The sequence below is a fragment of the Toxorhynchites rutilus genome, chromosome 3 (assembly GCF_029784135.1).
Source record: "Toxorhynchites rutilus septentrionalis strain SRP chromosome 3, ASM2978413v1, whole genome shotgun sequence".
NCBI lineage: Eukaryota > Metazoa > Arthropoda > Insecta > Diptera > Culicidae > Toxorhynchites > Toxorhynchites rutilus.
In genome coordinates this window covers 252,081,020-252,097,536 of record NC_073746.1, presented here as the reverse complement: position 1 = coordinate 252,097,536, position 16,517 = coordinate 252,081,020, and the positions used below count along the sequence as shown (strand labels likewise).

Here is a 16,517-nt window from a genome sequence, read left to right as displayed (position 1 = left end):
ACTTCATGTGTTACACACCAATAAACCACCGCATTCGTGAAACTGAAAACGTTTTTTTATTACAGAGTCAGTTTGGCATTGACTCAGTTTTAAAAACGAATTTGCTATTAGTTTAGTGGTTTAGTCAACTTTTCGTGCGTAGTGACGTGTTTCTGACATTGAGGCAGCTTGCGGAAATGGGTGGAAAGCAAATCTCAACACAGGTCCAAAATTTGATTGTGCTTGACTTCCAGCGTCTCAACGAAACATTGCCTAAAAGTATGAGGTAAACCGTGGTGTGGACTAGCTGGTCATTCGGAACTACAGATGATCGGCAGCGTGGCCGATCGACCGGGAAGAGGAACAAATAGTAACACTGATGCAAGTACGGACACGCTAATCATCCGGGATGTAAAAAAACCCACAAACGACCATTCGGGCGATGAAAGAAAGGTTTGGATCTACGCCTTTTCAATCAAATCTTTCGACGGCGCTTGGTGCTACTTGGCCAAAAAGGAACCGATGATCAGCAACACCAACAAAAAAAAAGAATCTCGAAGCGAACTCGAAACGAGCGAAATGAATAAGGCAGTAGTAGAGTTTCGAGCAAAGTTCGACGTTACGTAATATTGTGTTCGAGCATTTTTTAACTCGAAACGAGAACTAATGTCTCGACAAGAAATGATTGATCGTCGTATGGAAAAATGCTAGTGAAACGCTAATTTTAATATTAAAACTTACATCAAAGAAAATTTCAATTGCATTTCCTTAGAACGGGTGCCATCAATACACCGGGTATCTCGAATTTGTCGAAGAAATATCGCTTTGTTTCATTAAACGATGTTGTATCCAATTCGAGAAGTGGCATCATTTCATTGAACACTGATGAAACTGTTGGTTGAGCCATACCAAGTAAAAAGTTTTCTCCTTCATTACACTAATTTGATACGACCAGAAGCCAGAAATTTCAAAGCTGCAGGAGTAACAGTGCTTCTGGAAGTTGTATGGAATACGGTTGTATCCGAAATATTTTTAAATGCTTCTCGACTAAGTCTGATATACTGCCAAAACCTTGAAACAAAATAATAATTATTATCATTTATATCGGAAACGTATATAAGACAAAATCGCGTGCTCTCTTCTTCCCTGTCGCTGTCGTCAAAACACATTTCGCGATCTTTTCCTTTTAATCACGATTCTAATAAAATATCAAATTAAATTTTTTCGGCATTGATATTTGCAATAACAGTAAAGTTTGCTTTGTTCACAAACCTAAAAATTTTACATTTCTCTTCGAGACAAATTTTGCTCGAAATCTAGGACACTAAAAATATTAACTCGAAAAAGGTACATAATACTAAAATCAATTCGATTCGAGTTTGAATTATCCTGAAACGAATTACTCGCCCATGTGACATATGAAGATGCTAATTAGATATGTTTTGAGAATCCAAAAAATCAGAGGACTATCCAAACGGATTCAAAGGCTTATCACTTATGTTGTATTCTTTGCAACAATCTCAACACTCCTACCACAAGTTTTCCTTTTCCTTGCTGCAAAAAAAAATCATATTATGTATGATACATTGTAGATAAGCGGATTTAAACATACCAAACGAACCCTGCTCATCCTAGCTACATCCATGTTTCATTGAATTATCATATTAGGTTGCAATATTAAATCATTTAAATTTGAAATTTTCAACGTAACCTACTGCGGATAATCGAAATAAGTTGTGTTTCGTTCAATTTCGTTCAAATAATCATATTTATAAAGTATATTAATAAATTATTCAGAATTTCTGATAAAAAAAAACTGAAATACTCCGGATAATCGAGTCTAAAATTCCGAACTATTAAGTCCGACCTGTATTACTGAAGTCGCTAGCCTGCCTTGAAGACAATCAAGAGAACAACTTGATTTCGGGATTCGAGAAATGTGGCATTTATCCGATTACTGTGAAACCGCTACTAAATAGCATCTCACATGTTCCAAGTTCACCAGCAAAAAATAACGGCAGTTTAATCGAATTCCTCAATTCGAAACGAATGATAGCTGTTGATGGCTGCACAAGAAACCAACGGCTGCACAAGAACTTTGATATCTCTCCAGGAACCAGCATCAAGGCAAAAGACATCGTCGACGGTAGAATTAAGGAATTTTTTTATACATAACCATTTCCTTCGCATTTCTAGGTGGATCCACACTATTTTTGTAACTGATTATTTTATCATTCAAGAAATGTTGTGAAATTATCTTGAACTTATTGAAAAATTGATTTCAAAAACAATATTCTTTACTTTAAACAATTGTCAACCCTACTAAGGGTAGGATTTAGTCAACTTTCATTAAATCGCAGTTCAGTGAAAAGTCAATACTATTTAATTATTTTCTGAAGACTCGTGAGTTCATTATTAGAGAACATATCTACATAACCAGTGCTCTACTCTCATTTACGATAGTTATTCAACAAAAAAAACCAAAACTTGCTTTTTTGACCCATTCTTACCCCCAACGACGGTATATTATTACAATCCACTCACCTGATTTGGCTGTTGATAATTTCGCTGTTGATGTTGCTGCAGTTGCTGTTGCGGTTGCGGTTGCCGTTGCGGTTGCGATTGTTGTTGCGGTTGCCGTTGCGGTTGCGTTTGCGGATACTGCTGCTGTTGTTGCGGAACCGTTTGCTGTTGCTGGCACGGTTGCGGTTGCGTTTGCGGATGCTGCTGTTGTTGCGATTGCGGTTGCGGTTGCGACTGCGGTTGCCGTTGCGGTTGCGGTTGCGTTTGTGGATACTGCTGCTGTTGCTGCCGGACCGGTTGCTGTTGTTGGCGCGGATGCTGTAGCGGTTGAGGTTGCGTTTGCGGATGCTGTATTTGTTGCTGTTGCTGTGATGGCGGTTGCGGGTGCAGTTGCTGATTTGGTGGCTGATGCGGTTGCGGTTGTGATTGCGGATGCTGCTGCTGCTGATGTTGGTGGCTAAACGTCACCTGTTGGGCAACTTGCTGCTGATATTGCAGCTGCAACTGTCTATGCCGTTCTTGTCGTTGTTTTTCCTGCTCTATCTGCAGCTGTTTAGCTATTTTCTGTGCTTCGAGCTCCTCCTTTCGGCGATACCACTTCCTAGCTCGTATCTCTTCGATGGAGAACTCCATCGTCGGTTTTCCTGTGTGCAAGTCAGGATACACAATTCCCTTCGGATAGCAGCACCTGCGATTGGGATCGTAAGGTTCTTCTAGGCAAAGCGGTACATCCCATCGCTCATGGTTCGAACGTGCCTCCCGTGCGTAGTTCTCCGGTAATCGAATAGCAACCGGATCAATCTTTTCCTCCTTCTGCACTTCGATGGAGTAACCGGTCATATTGGCATCATCGTACACATAGTTCAACGAAGATGATATAACGTATGCAGAATTGTTCAAATTGCACTCGATTAAACTGTCATTTTCTAGGCTGTAATTTTCCACGATAACAGACTTGTGAACAGGTTGCACCGGCTGAATTGATTGAATCGCATCTGTGGCCTGTGGGGGAACTAAGGCCTGTGATTGTTGTGCTGGAGAAGCAAGCTGAACTAATACACGTTGCTGAGAAGTAGGGGTTTTAGCTTCCATTTCCTGGTGCACTGTGTGGTGAGCAGTGGGAACGGAATTTTGTTGCACTTGCACTGGCGTATATTGAGCTGGACGCTGTGGGGGAATATGAAGTTGCCTTGGAGGATGCTGAACTTCCAGATGTACCGATTTACTTTGATTTTGGAGCGCAATCGTATGCTGGGATGGATGATTTTGATTTTGCGGGGCAAGTGAATTTTGCGATTGATTCTGGTTTTGTAATGGAATCGAATGCTGGGGTTGATTTTGATTTTGCGGCGTATTTGATTGCTGAGTTAGGCTCTGACTTTGTAATGGAATCGATAGTTGGGCTTGATTTGCTGTGCTTATCCGCTGTGGATTATGCGGCGGAATCGAATGGTGGTGAGATTGAACGTTAGTTTGCGAAGGAATCGGATGCTGTGTTTGATAGTGTTGTTGGGCGTGCTGGTAGAACGTCACACTCTGTTTGTCCTGCTGATAATACTGCTCAGCACTGATTGAAGAGCTGGAAGACGCTGCAGTGGTGGCAACAACGGGTTGATGTGACTGCGCCTGTTGATAATAACCAGCGTGATTGTAATGTACATGCGACTGTTGTATTTGCTGCTGATGTTGTTGCAGGTTTTGTTGTTTTAGCTGCTGAGGGGGCGGTTGTTGTCGCAATTGTGGCTGTGATTGCTGCTGCTGCTGTTGTTGCTGTTGTTGTTGTGGCTGCACTTGGGATTGTGGTTGCGGCTGTGTTTGCTGCGGCTGCTGTTGATGTGTGTGCACAGGCGTCTGAGTCTGTCTTTGTTGATGTTGTTGCTGAGGCTGGGATTGGTAATAATCTCCCGCATCCGTTTTAAACTTTTTCTGTGGTGGACTGAGGGAAGTTATCTGATGTCTTTGCTCAACCAACGTGTTTGCTGATCGTTTTTTGGAGGATGCATCGTTGTATAACATCCGCTGTGCTATAGACAATCGAAATTTGTTTTGTGCTTCCTGAAGTTCTTCCATTGGCTGGGCTTTTACTTGTATGCCAAGGTTGTAAATGGATTCCGCTTGCTTGAAAGCATTCGCTGCATCGTAATAATGTGCCCAACCAATGTAAAAGCAAGCGCATTGAGTGCCTACATTTTTCTTGTACAAAAATTGATACAGATTCAAAGGGTTGGCCTGCATATCGATCTAAAATGGAAAAGTAACATTTTTCTTCAAATCATGCTATTGTACGTAGATATAACTTACAAATTTCATCCAGAGTTTCACCATCCGCCCATCCTGTTTATAATTTTCGAAGTTTTCGAAATTTGACAAACACGTCTCTAAAATTTTCCGAAATCCACCATCTTTGTCGAAAATCTTGTGCTGTTCCAACCAGCAGATATAATTGAACCACATATCCAGTGGATCGGCACCATTGTTGGCCCGAATAGCGTCCTCCCAAGCGCGCTTGTCCGACTCATAGCGGTGCACTGGATCTGTCAGCTGATGTTGGTTCATCCTCCCTGCAGTTGAACAAATTGTTGTACTTATTCTACAAGACTCCAAATTTTCCCTTTTGTTGCTTCCCAAATGGTATTCACTGCGGGCCTGACATCGGTGACCTAGAACAAGCAAAGCTTTGTGTTAATAAATCTTTGTATGAAGAATAATAAATATCCCAAATTGATTCCTTTGTGAAGATATTATTTTTGGTTTCCTTATTTTATCATATCGTTTTAATGTTAAGCGGTTAAACTCTCGAGGATGGCAATTGGAGCAAATTTACATTTACGTTGTACTAATATAGGGTGACTCAACTTGTAGCGAGATTTGAAGACGGATGACTCATGAGTCATATCACATTTTGGTTCAGTCTAGTTTGACATTGACCTTAATTGTTATGAACCCGTCCGTGGTTTTACTGCGAGAATGGTTCTTTGAATAGTTCATTTCATACCTGGGACGAACGAATTGACCACCTAGGTCATGTAACATCCACAAAGAACCTGGAGGGGAAACGATACAGCCCGTCGTCGATCTGACTGAATGCGACAACTGCTGTGCGTAATTCTCAACCGGGTCGAGGAGAAGATAGATGCGCATCATTATCGAGCAGATAAATGGATTCCAGGAGATAAAGGGACTGGTATTCATCGTTTACGAAAAAGCATAGTATCAACTCAGTAGGAAGTCTTGGATGGTTCTTTGAATAGTTCATTTCACACCTGGGACGAACGAATTGGTCATTGTAACATCCACAAATAACCAGGAGGGGAAACGATACAGCTCGTCGTCGGTCTGACTGAATGACGGACTGACGGATGAATTAATCAACATAGTATCAACACAGTATGAGGTCTTTGCGTGCAAAATCTTGCACAACGGTGTCTTGTTCGACCCAATTCGGGTCGCTGCTGGTGTTACAAGGCGGTTTACTTTCACCACTACTGTTTCTAATCGTCGTCGTATCAGCAGAGAACGCGCGGTAACTTCAGGTCTGCGTGAACCAATGCCTGGAGTATATTATTCTGGCCTAGTGGCCAGACAACTAGATCTCGAATGACAGGCTCCATCGTCGTTGTCAGCAGACGCCAATATTAACCCTTTCCCGTACAACATCGAGTCTCACTCGTGGGTACTTGAATGACATAGGACGCTCAGCAGGCTAGTGAAATCACTTGATGTGTGACGTATTAAATAAAACGGAAAGGGGAGGCGGAGGGGCGGCCATAGATTATGGAAGAGTGGTACTCAAATCTGCAGACAAGCCTTGGTGTTGATATCGCCCTTCACTTGGCTTCTATCATCGATGTTTCCCAGGCTTTGAGCTCCGATTTCAGACAGGATGTATATAATTCTCAGACTCATCGATATAAAACACGTGTCTAGACGAGTTTTAGGGCCGCTCTCTTCCCATGCGCTGCGATCAAACACAAGGGAACACTGAAATTAGTCTTCGTTTCCATTCAGAATTTGTAAATTCCCTTTGAGATCTCCTTCTTGAAAATGTTCTGTAAGTTTCGACCTATTCGCACTTTTTTCACTCCAATTAGTGAAATAGGTGTTGTTCTGTTTAAAGTAGCACATGTAAGGGATCTCCTACTAGTAATATCTCCTCGTGTTCTCCAAATCGGTCATCGGATTTAAAGTGAATTGTGAAGTATATCAAGTTGTTCTCATCTACCTACTTCATGCATACATCTTTTAGTCAAATGACCAATTTATAGATCACAAAGTAGACCGTTAGGTGCCATTTCGTATATGCATAATTTCCTCAAATACTTTAGAAACAGGGTGGATCAAAGGTGCCTATTTAAAAACGTGGTCGACCTTGTGTAAATCGTCTCATGCCATATCTTATAAAACCTTTGCAATAAGAAAGTCGAAAAAATATTCAGAGAAAGTTCTTCAGTTGTCTGACGTAACCATAATACAGGTCGGATATGCTTCGATTATATACAGTTTGAAAAAAAATATTTTGACATAGGATTACGTCTTTCGGGAACATATTGGGGTACAAATTGAAAATCGAGCAGATGGTGAAAAAAGGTCCAATTTCAAACGCTTATTGCTCAGTCATTTCATGATGGATTGACGGAATCTCGGCACTCCATAACATTTTTGACGTAGAACTACGTCTTTCATTAAGGGTGCCAAATCAGAAAACAGGTCACGTTTTTATGAAATAAAATTAAGTTAATGACTATTTTCGCCGTGAACGGATTTAGACGATTTATATACCAAACGAATCGGAAATTCCCTAAGATTTGTTTTTATGCTATATGTTACAATCCCCTGATGTGTAAACGGTTCAAATGAATGGAAACTAGAAGCATTTCCATTTCCCCATACATTTGTTCTGTTCATTTGGGAGCTTCCCTACCCATGCCGTCAATAACGAGCAACTTATCAGCGATCAACGAAGGGGGATTATTTAAAGTCTCAGTGAACAAAGAAATGAAGAAGAAAAACGAAGGGGAAAATTTGGCTGGAAGATAAATATTGGATCTCGCTGAGGCAAACTTTCAGTATCGATTCCTTAAATACGATGCGCGCAAAATTACATCAGAATAGCTACCGTAAGAGAAATTTGTTTTATTTTTTTTTTTCTACATTTGATAGTTTCATGTATAACAGGGTGTCTTAAATAGCTTCATATGTTCTAAGAATAGGATGATCAAGAAGAATCGATTGGTTTTTAGTTGAATTACCGGAATTTGAGCACCGGTTCATTTTACCAACCCTGTTCATTTTAACCTCATTTCGCCTATTCGTCGTTAGATTCATACGTGCAAAGGTAGAATACAAATGTTTAACTTTCGTATAGTTATTCGCTAAATACGATTGTCACGCATATCCACACTTGTGAAAGAATTGCACTTGTGGAAAAATTGTAAACTGCAAACTATAAACAAATCGGTTGCTTATGGTTATTTTTTTACAGTTACAGTTTCGGGGATATTTTTTATAATACACTAGCTGACTTCGTCCCGCTCAAAATTTATTTTTCGTTACGTGTTACGTTTTTCCGTTTTCTTACTAAGCGCACGTTCATCGGTGCAATTTCAGAACTGTTCATTGATTGATTTTCTAATCTACCCTTTAAAATTATTTTTTACTATAAAATTTCGGTACTTATACCAAAACTCGACATTATGATATCAATGGAATAAATGTTTGATACAGAAAATATAATAGAATGAAGACAGCCCTAAATCGGACAATTTTGCTCTTATCAACACATTCGGCGACCCATTTTTATTGATATAAGATAGAAGACGATATAGGAGTGCGTTTAATCACATTAAAATCCATTTTCACTTTCGAACGAAGATCAATTTCGTTACCGCAAACATCAAATGGACGCTTGTCAATATGTAATTGTATAACACATACGAATTGAATTTTTCGAATTTTCCCATTTTTCTTCAGAGTTTTCCGAAAATTTTCAATTGTCATGTTTAGTTGGAATATATGTATTATTTTTATGGAACCCCCTCTCCATTCCAGAGAAGGGAAGAGTGTCATACCATCATAGAAACATTTCTCTTGTCCAAAAACCCTCACATACCAGATTTGGCTCCATGTTGTTTTATAGCTCTTTATACTTATATTATATGAATTATATTCAGTTGTTCACTTTCAGCTAATAACAGGAAAAAAGTCGAATTTCGTTATTAGTGTTGGAGTATTTAAAAATTACTCTGTTTTGAAGAGGCTGATTCAAATGGATATTAAAACTGAATGAAGATGAAGAAATCATATTTTCTGGAGTTTTTTTGGATGAAAAAATTGTATCCTACTTTGTGTATTTAAGTATTTACATCAACAGCCAACGTATTAAACTTGATGGCTACCGATGTCTCGCCTTCGTCTTATCCACATCGAAGGAAGTGATCTCATTGGTGGAATTCGAACGTACAAGTTTGCCCCAAAACGTACGGTCCCAGGCGTACATCTTACAGATTTCTTTGCGGTCCTTAGTGTGTTTTAAGATAGAAATTGGGTGTCAAAGAACATATTGTAGAGTTTGAGTTTAGCTTTAATTTAGTTGACAGAAACAATCAAGTTTATTTTGATTTTTTTGGAATAACATTAATCATAACACCTCGAAAAGCCTTCTCTTTTAAGTTTATCACTCCAAAATGTGATTTAAATCTACTAATTTAGATGTTTCACAATTATATCCGATACCTAATTTTCTCATCTTTCGAAGAACTAGTTTTACTGACAAATTTCGGAAAGCTCTGTAGAATTACTGTAGAGCCCACTTTCGCGGATCATCGGAGTTCTATTGTGTATGTAATTTTTTATATGATAAAGGTATTCATTTAAAAGTTGAATCGGTAAACGTTAAACTATTCTGAACCTAACAGTTCTTACTTACAGATTTGTTCGATAATTAACCAAACAGTGTCTTTTCAAAAGTTATGTAACAATTTCTAACATGGTAGTGTAGAATAGAAATGGTCTTACTATGTTTGAGTAATTTTAACATGAATCATAAGATAAGAGCATATTTTAAGTATAAACGAATTTACAAATTTGCGCTATACTCAAGTTACCATTTAAAAAATAAAGAACATTAAAAATGTTGGAAAACCCACCATTCAAGTTGTTCAATTTCCTCGTGCATCGACATTAATCTCAACAAAAGATTTCCTTCAAGAGGTTTGGCTCTTATTCATGGTGTACGAAAATCGAAATATTGTGTATCAAACATTCTTTTAATATTCATCCACATTTAGAGTAACACGGGGTGATTTGGACCACCCCTTTATCTTAAAAAGTACGGCTCAACTTGGATTTTTTTATGTCATCTCCATCTATTGTTGAACCATATGTTCACAACGTGAAAAAAACTTTGGTAAAATTCGACAGGTGGAAGGTAGCAACGGTAGCAAAAACACAACAAGCACTTTGATTGTCAAAAAATGCGAGTTTTCCGATCGTAGTTTTAGGTTTTTTTTCCCGCTGATTAAACAAACTTTTCGTGTATTTTGCAGTAAAGTTCTGTTCGCCTACAGAAGAGGAACAATTTGATTCAGCGAAAATGTAAGTTTGATAACAATAAATGAAATTAATTGCATTTTAATTTTTGCATGTTGTGTGGGTGACATCCCAGCAAACAATAAATCGTATAATTTTGCACGTGTCAAGTCTTGCAAGAAATCCGAATAAATCATAATCGCATATAATATCAATCAAAATATGTGTCGTGTATATTTGAAATCGCATAAAATGTAAAAACTCGATTTAATATACTATTATCAAATTAAGTCGCAATTCGGTATAATAAATATATATTTAATCCGCATCATATGCGTATATTACGCTGATGCAGTTTGTGTGTCGCATAAGCGTATAATTTAAATCGATTCAGTTCTGTAGTTAATCGTGTTGCATGCTGAAGAAAATCATGAAACAGTAAATCATATTGGATCCTAATAAAGAACATATTACATCATATTGAAATGTCAATGAAATGCTGATGCACTCAAAAGTTTTAACCGTTTTATTAAATTTCAGATAGCCGCACGAGATAGCTGTTGGATGATAATCCAGACGATCGGAGTTCGAACCCACATCGGAGCAGTTTTCACCAAACATCAATCTGTGCCATTTTAAACATTCATATTCCACGCCCAACACAAGTCAATCAAACAATTAATATTTTTACAAACATAAATACTCATATATAAAAATGGCGATTCGTGAGGCTATAATAATCATTTCACGAAAATATTTTGCGCCATTTGTTTTTTTTTCTATGTCTGTAATAAATCGTATATGAGTTAGGCAAAAGTCGTATTTGGTGCTTTGACAATTCATGAATATATTCATATTAGATCGCAATCCAATTCAACATAATCGCTATTATAGCCGGTCAAAGTTGCATATTCATCCAAACAAATTCGGTAAGCATTTGCCATGTATGTATATGGCCTCCACTTTTGCATGCATATGCCAGTTAGGCGCATTATATGCCAACCAAATTTTAGGGCATATGATGTTATATATACGCTTGTTATGCGATTTAATGTTTGCTGGGATGGACACGTTTCTATGGGGTAAATTGATCCTACAGGTTTGACTCTTTTCTTTGGTCTAATTGATTCAAGATGCCGATGAATTACAAAAATAGGATGGGCAGACAACGTTGAAAGGAGGAGCTGGAAAGAGTAATGCAGGCCATCAAGAACGAATTTTCTTTGACCAAGCATCGAAATTGTTTGAAAATGCTCGAACAACGGTGAAATGATCCGTGCAGAATTCGAGATGATCTCAACCAATTTTTCTGGTCTGGGATCTGGCCGACACCTCGTATCGATCCCAGAACACTGTTACTGATTGTAATATTATCCAAAAATACTTTACATAAACATAAGTATGTTTTTTTCGATGAAACACACAATGGACCAAATCAAAATTTTGATGTCCAAAAATCACCTCTTTTAATTTATAATATATTTGGTAATTTGATGCTTCATATAATGATTGTTTGAGGGAAAACAAGTGTAGCTCAGTATACAATGTGACATTTTTTATTTAGACCGTATTGGTTTGGAAATATTAGGCGATTTGCATAGGGGGTCCAAATTTCCCCCATTTCCCCTACATAATTTCAATATTTTTTAAGCACTTGGGAGCCATCGAGTTCATTCGCTTTATCCGATTTGTCCACATTATTTCAATCATCGAAATTTTAGGCTCATTACGTTTCCTCAATATTTTTTCCAACTAGTAAACAAACCTTTGGTACTTCACATCAAACATCCAATCCGTATACACCACACAAAATGGAAAATCCAAATCAAAACAAAAACATCCGATTCAGCGGCACTAGTCAATGACGAAATTTTCATACAAGTAAATACGAGATGATTTTAACGATGCAAACACTGCACATACCAGCCGTTTCACGGGCTGTAGAACGAATGGTGAAAGAGCACTGAAGAAACAGGGGAGGACGTACGTCAAGAGGTAGCAAGAAAACGTTCGTTCAAACACTGCTGCTGCTGTCACGAAGCCCGACCAACTTTTTCCACTTTTCAATTCACCTTTTCACCACCCATACCGGTGCAAATCTAGCATTCAATATGCAACGTACTTTCAGCCACTATTCAAGGGCACTTTGTGCATCTTTTTGGCATGAAATTAAACCTAATGATAGCGAAATATTTGAATTTAGCGAAAACAACTCACTTTTCACTCGAAGAGTGTGACGAGAACGAGACAGATTGTATATTTGCTGTTATTTTCTTTCTAGGCTGTCGAGTTAGCTGTCAAAAATGACGCCGATCAGCCGTTTGAAATAAAGGAAGATGGCGCTTCAGACGAGTTAACTTTGTAAGGTTCTCATTAAAACTTTTTATAAGGCAGGCATGCAGTGATCGAAAAAGTCAAACCAGGGGTGGCATTGGCGCATTTCGAAACGAGTAAGCGTGGAAACACACTAGACGGCTCTCCCGCGCGATTCTCGCAATGACAAGTCGCAGCAGGAGCTCGATGAAAAACACATTCAGCGGCTTTCGACGGCTTCACTAGCGGCCATTATCATATTTTTATAGACGGATGCAAGACGAGTCTATGGTACAAGGTACAACTGTTTGGACAGTAAGCGGATTAGAGGGGAGGTATATAAAGACAGAATGGTGGAAAACGGAAGAGGGATGTTTACCTGAGCGAGAGGGAGAAAGAAGTTGATCGCACACGTCTGAAATATTGCATTTCTCGATAATTTGGGTAGTATTCGAGATTCCGCAGCTACATGACCGCAGAGTGATATTCACGTATTGGCTCACCGATAGTACATTAACTATTACCTTGCTTCATGTGCACCGCATAAACACTAATACTATCACAAAACCGTTGCGGCGCATCATCTCCATCGAGCCACCGCAGAGAATGAGGAACCTTACAACAGTGACTTTAGAACCGGCCGTACCCGCTCCGCCTTGTGTGTTTTATCTCATTCACATTCCATTATCGAGGCCCCGCGGCGGTCTGTCATTGCAAAATCCGCGCGGGGAAGCCGTCCAGTGTGTTCTTACGCTAACTCGTTTCGAGAAAATTCGAACTCAAATCGAAATGTTTTCAGTATTATGTATTTTTCAAGTTCATATTTTCGGTGTACTAGATTTAGAGCAAAATTTGTCTCGTAGAGAAATGTAAAATTTTTGGGTTCGTAAACAAAGCTGGTCAAAGGCATGTAAAAATGGACGAAACGAACAAAAATCACTCGTTTCGAAATGCGCAATGTCACCCCAGGCCAAGTGGCTTCAAATATTAAGACCACATAGGAGGTTCCTACTGTTCTGCATTTTCAAGAATATTCCCAGTACTGAGTACTCAGTATTGAACTTCTTCACTGAATTCTGTGTTCTGGAGGTGGCGCATTTAAACTGAGCGCGGTCGATTTATTTTTATTGGTAGTAAATTTTCTATTCATTCCTTAAGCAAACCATCAAATAATGTAAATCTGCGAATACTGTAACATCAAAAATGCGTAACATTGGTGCAGTGCGGTGCTCGATCCAGCCCTCGCTCTCAATTTGAAGACCACTTCCACATCATCTTTCGTGAACTCGTATGGACGGATGGGTTTTTTGAAAATGTAAGACAAAAAACAAATTCTTTCATAGGTGAATAAATCGTATGAGGATAGCGTTCCTCGTAACGAAGCTCTTCTTGGAATTGTGTTTATGATACAGTAAGTAATTTACATAAAGTGACCAGATGGTCAAAGGTCTAACGCGGGACACAAAAAACAAAACGTTATGTATATACGTTGTATGAAAAAAAAACATAGTTTAGCGAGTCTCATTTATTCGTGAAACACTTAACATGTGCCCTTGCAATTAAACCTGATCTGTATTATTTCTTTCTAATGTCGTCATTCAGTTGTGATTTTTCGGTGGTTTAGATTTTGTTTACGCCTGAAAATCACTGGCTCAGTCAGAGCATTAAAGCCTGGCAAGCACGATTCAAATTCAACAATTTTCTTCAACGGTGATCAGCCCATTATGCCAAAAGATCACTGGAAAATGGTCCCTGCGGATCAATAGGGTACTTTTATAAAAATCATTATAAATCTTTATAAAAATCTTAAAAATAAATCATTATAAAAATCAATTTTCCGATTTTGTTGCTGTCGTTTCCTGTTGACACTCTCTAAACAAAAAGTCCACTATCCAGATGGAACCAGCTAAACGTATTAAGTGCGATTCACATACAACATCCACGTCACGTCCACGTTCCGTCACGTCACGTTACGTCAGTTATTCTACCATGCATTTCTTATGGAAACATTCACATACACCGGCAACGTAACGACCCGTCAGCATACGTTCAACGAACACGACCAGCAGGATTTGTAGAAAAGAATAATTGACGGAGACGGACGGCTCGTTTGGTTTTTGTCTGGGCTTTGTGTCTCGGCTTTTGTTTTGATTTCGGTTGTATTTTTTATGCCAACATATCTCTTGATTCCAAACTTCGGAGTCAAAATCATTCGCGACTAGCCGAGAAAAATAGTCTATATATTTTTATTGTTGAATAAGGGTCGGGACTACGGGATTTAAACATTCAAATAACATAATTCAATGATTTTCATTGATTTTCTCCATATTTAGAACTGATTCTAGGTATGCTGATTCGAAAGAGGTCATTGCAAGTTAAAACTGTTGTAGGTGGCGACACCATGAATAACATTTAATAAATCATTCATTTGACATTTGACGTGACGGTGCTGGGTGAGCATTGACTGCATGTGTGAATTGGTGAAGACGTTGACGGAACGTGGACGTTCTTTTCCGTAACGTTCTATGTGAATCGCACATTAATCGTTGAATGCATTGGAAGCGCTCATGAACAGTCTGACAAATAAAAGTTTTATTTTGAGGTTCATCCATTTAAGAAAATCAACATGATCAAATTGTAATACTGAATATATTGATATCGCGGGACATTTTCGTTCCTTTTGCCAAATGCGGGACGTAATTCTACGCGGGACATTTTGTTGAAATGTGGGACGTCTGGTCAGTTTAAATTTACATTTAATGCGACAGTTTGCTAATTGGACAGACCTGTAATGCGACACGTTTAATTGGACATGTTACCTCTAATTGGACATTTTTTGTAAACATCGAGTTCGGGGTCCAAATTACGGCCCCACAAATGAAACACAAATTTCTGCATTACTCGAGAATTAATCAAACAAATAAAACCAAATTTGGCAGTGTCTCACTACAGTAATAAATGTTTTTTACCGATGTTTATATTTCCTAGGCAACGAATGAATGATGCGCTTAAAACTGGAGCTCCTGCTGGCTCAATATTCACCTCAATTGACAACAGCTTAGAATTGAATGTCTTCGAAATAAGCACGTTAAGCTGTGATTTTGAATTTCTAGAAATTGATCCGAAAGTTTATCAGCTTTATAAGAAAACGGTGCCATCACCATTCAGACATTGAATGAAGATGCTGTGCTGAGTGGATTACTAACTCTGAATCAAATATCAGAAAGCAGCGAAAATGATGTTTCTCCTAATGATCCCATGATGATTCACGAGCGAACTAAAAGTGTCGATCTATCCCCATAGCTAATTATTACTGAACCAAATCCACGTAAACGAAGAACTCAAAATTGCCGCCGGGAGCAATGTCCGTCATGTGGAGTATGTTTCAGCGAATCGGTGGATGGGGAAGATTGGTTGATGTGCATCAAATGTCGGCCTTGGTACCATAGCGAATGTAGTACTTTCAATCAGATGATTTGTAGGGTTTGCTCTTAAGCTGTTTGTCACTGAAGACCATATTTTATTTTATATAGTTCCTTCATGTAATAATTGAAAAATGTTATTTTTTTACCATAGGACAATAATTAAAAAAGGCAATAATAAACGATTCCGTAAATAAAACTGAGTTCTTCTTTCATTATTCACCGACCACAATCACTAGAATAAAATATCAAAACACCGTGCGAGTGCAGATAGTTTGAATATTCTCATAATATTCTGAAAATTACCAATAAACTTAAGATTCTATACTGGTTGATGTAAACGAATTTATATCATAGGGGAAATTTAACACAAGCTTTTAACGTTTTGAACAGCTTGATTATGATTGAATTTCGTGAATACAAAATACTATTCATGCTCCCTCATCCGTTCTTTGATCATTCATACATTCATCTCTGTCCCATGTATGTTGACCAATATTGTATATCACTATGCATTTTACTTCCTTGTTGTGAATCATTTTGCCTCTTTGTTGTGGAGCATTTTGCCTCTGCCGAAAATGATTATGCCTAACACAAATAAATTCGGACATATCGACATGCTGTATTTCAAATGTGAATAATTGTATCATTTGTAACCAATCGTACACCTACTAAAGGGTGTGTCACATCAAATTGCATCACGGAAAAAACGCTGTAGAAATTAAATTTTTAGGAATTATATCTTCAGCTTTC

At 38.3% G+C, this 16,517-nt stretch overlaps 1 protein-coding gene across 5 annotated transcripts in view; it reads right to left on the bottom strand.

Moving 5' to 3' along the window:
• LOC129775999 (polyhomeotic-proximal chromatin protein-like) overlaps window positions 1-12,311 on the bottom strand; it is a 35,794-nt gene extending 23,483 nt beyond the window's left edge. The window contains exons 1-3 of one of the 5 annotated variants that reach the window (XM_055781343.1): window positions 12,247-12,311; window positions 4,804-5,162; window positions 2,524-4,743 (exon numbers count right to left, since the gene is read on the bottom strand). In XM_055781343.1, the coding sequence (XP_055637318.1) occupies window positions 2,524-4,743; window positions 4,804-5,058 (2,475 nt within the window). In that variant the 5' untranslated portion in view covers window positions 5,059-5,162; window positions 12,247-12,311. The other 4 variants (XM_055781347.1, XM_055781346.1, XM_055781345.1 and 1 more) reach the window with 4 other exon arrangements.
• Between the last annotated feature and the right edge of the window lie 4,206 nt (window positions 12,312-16,517).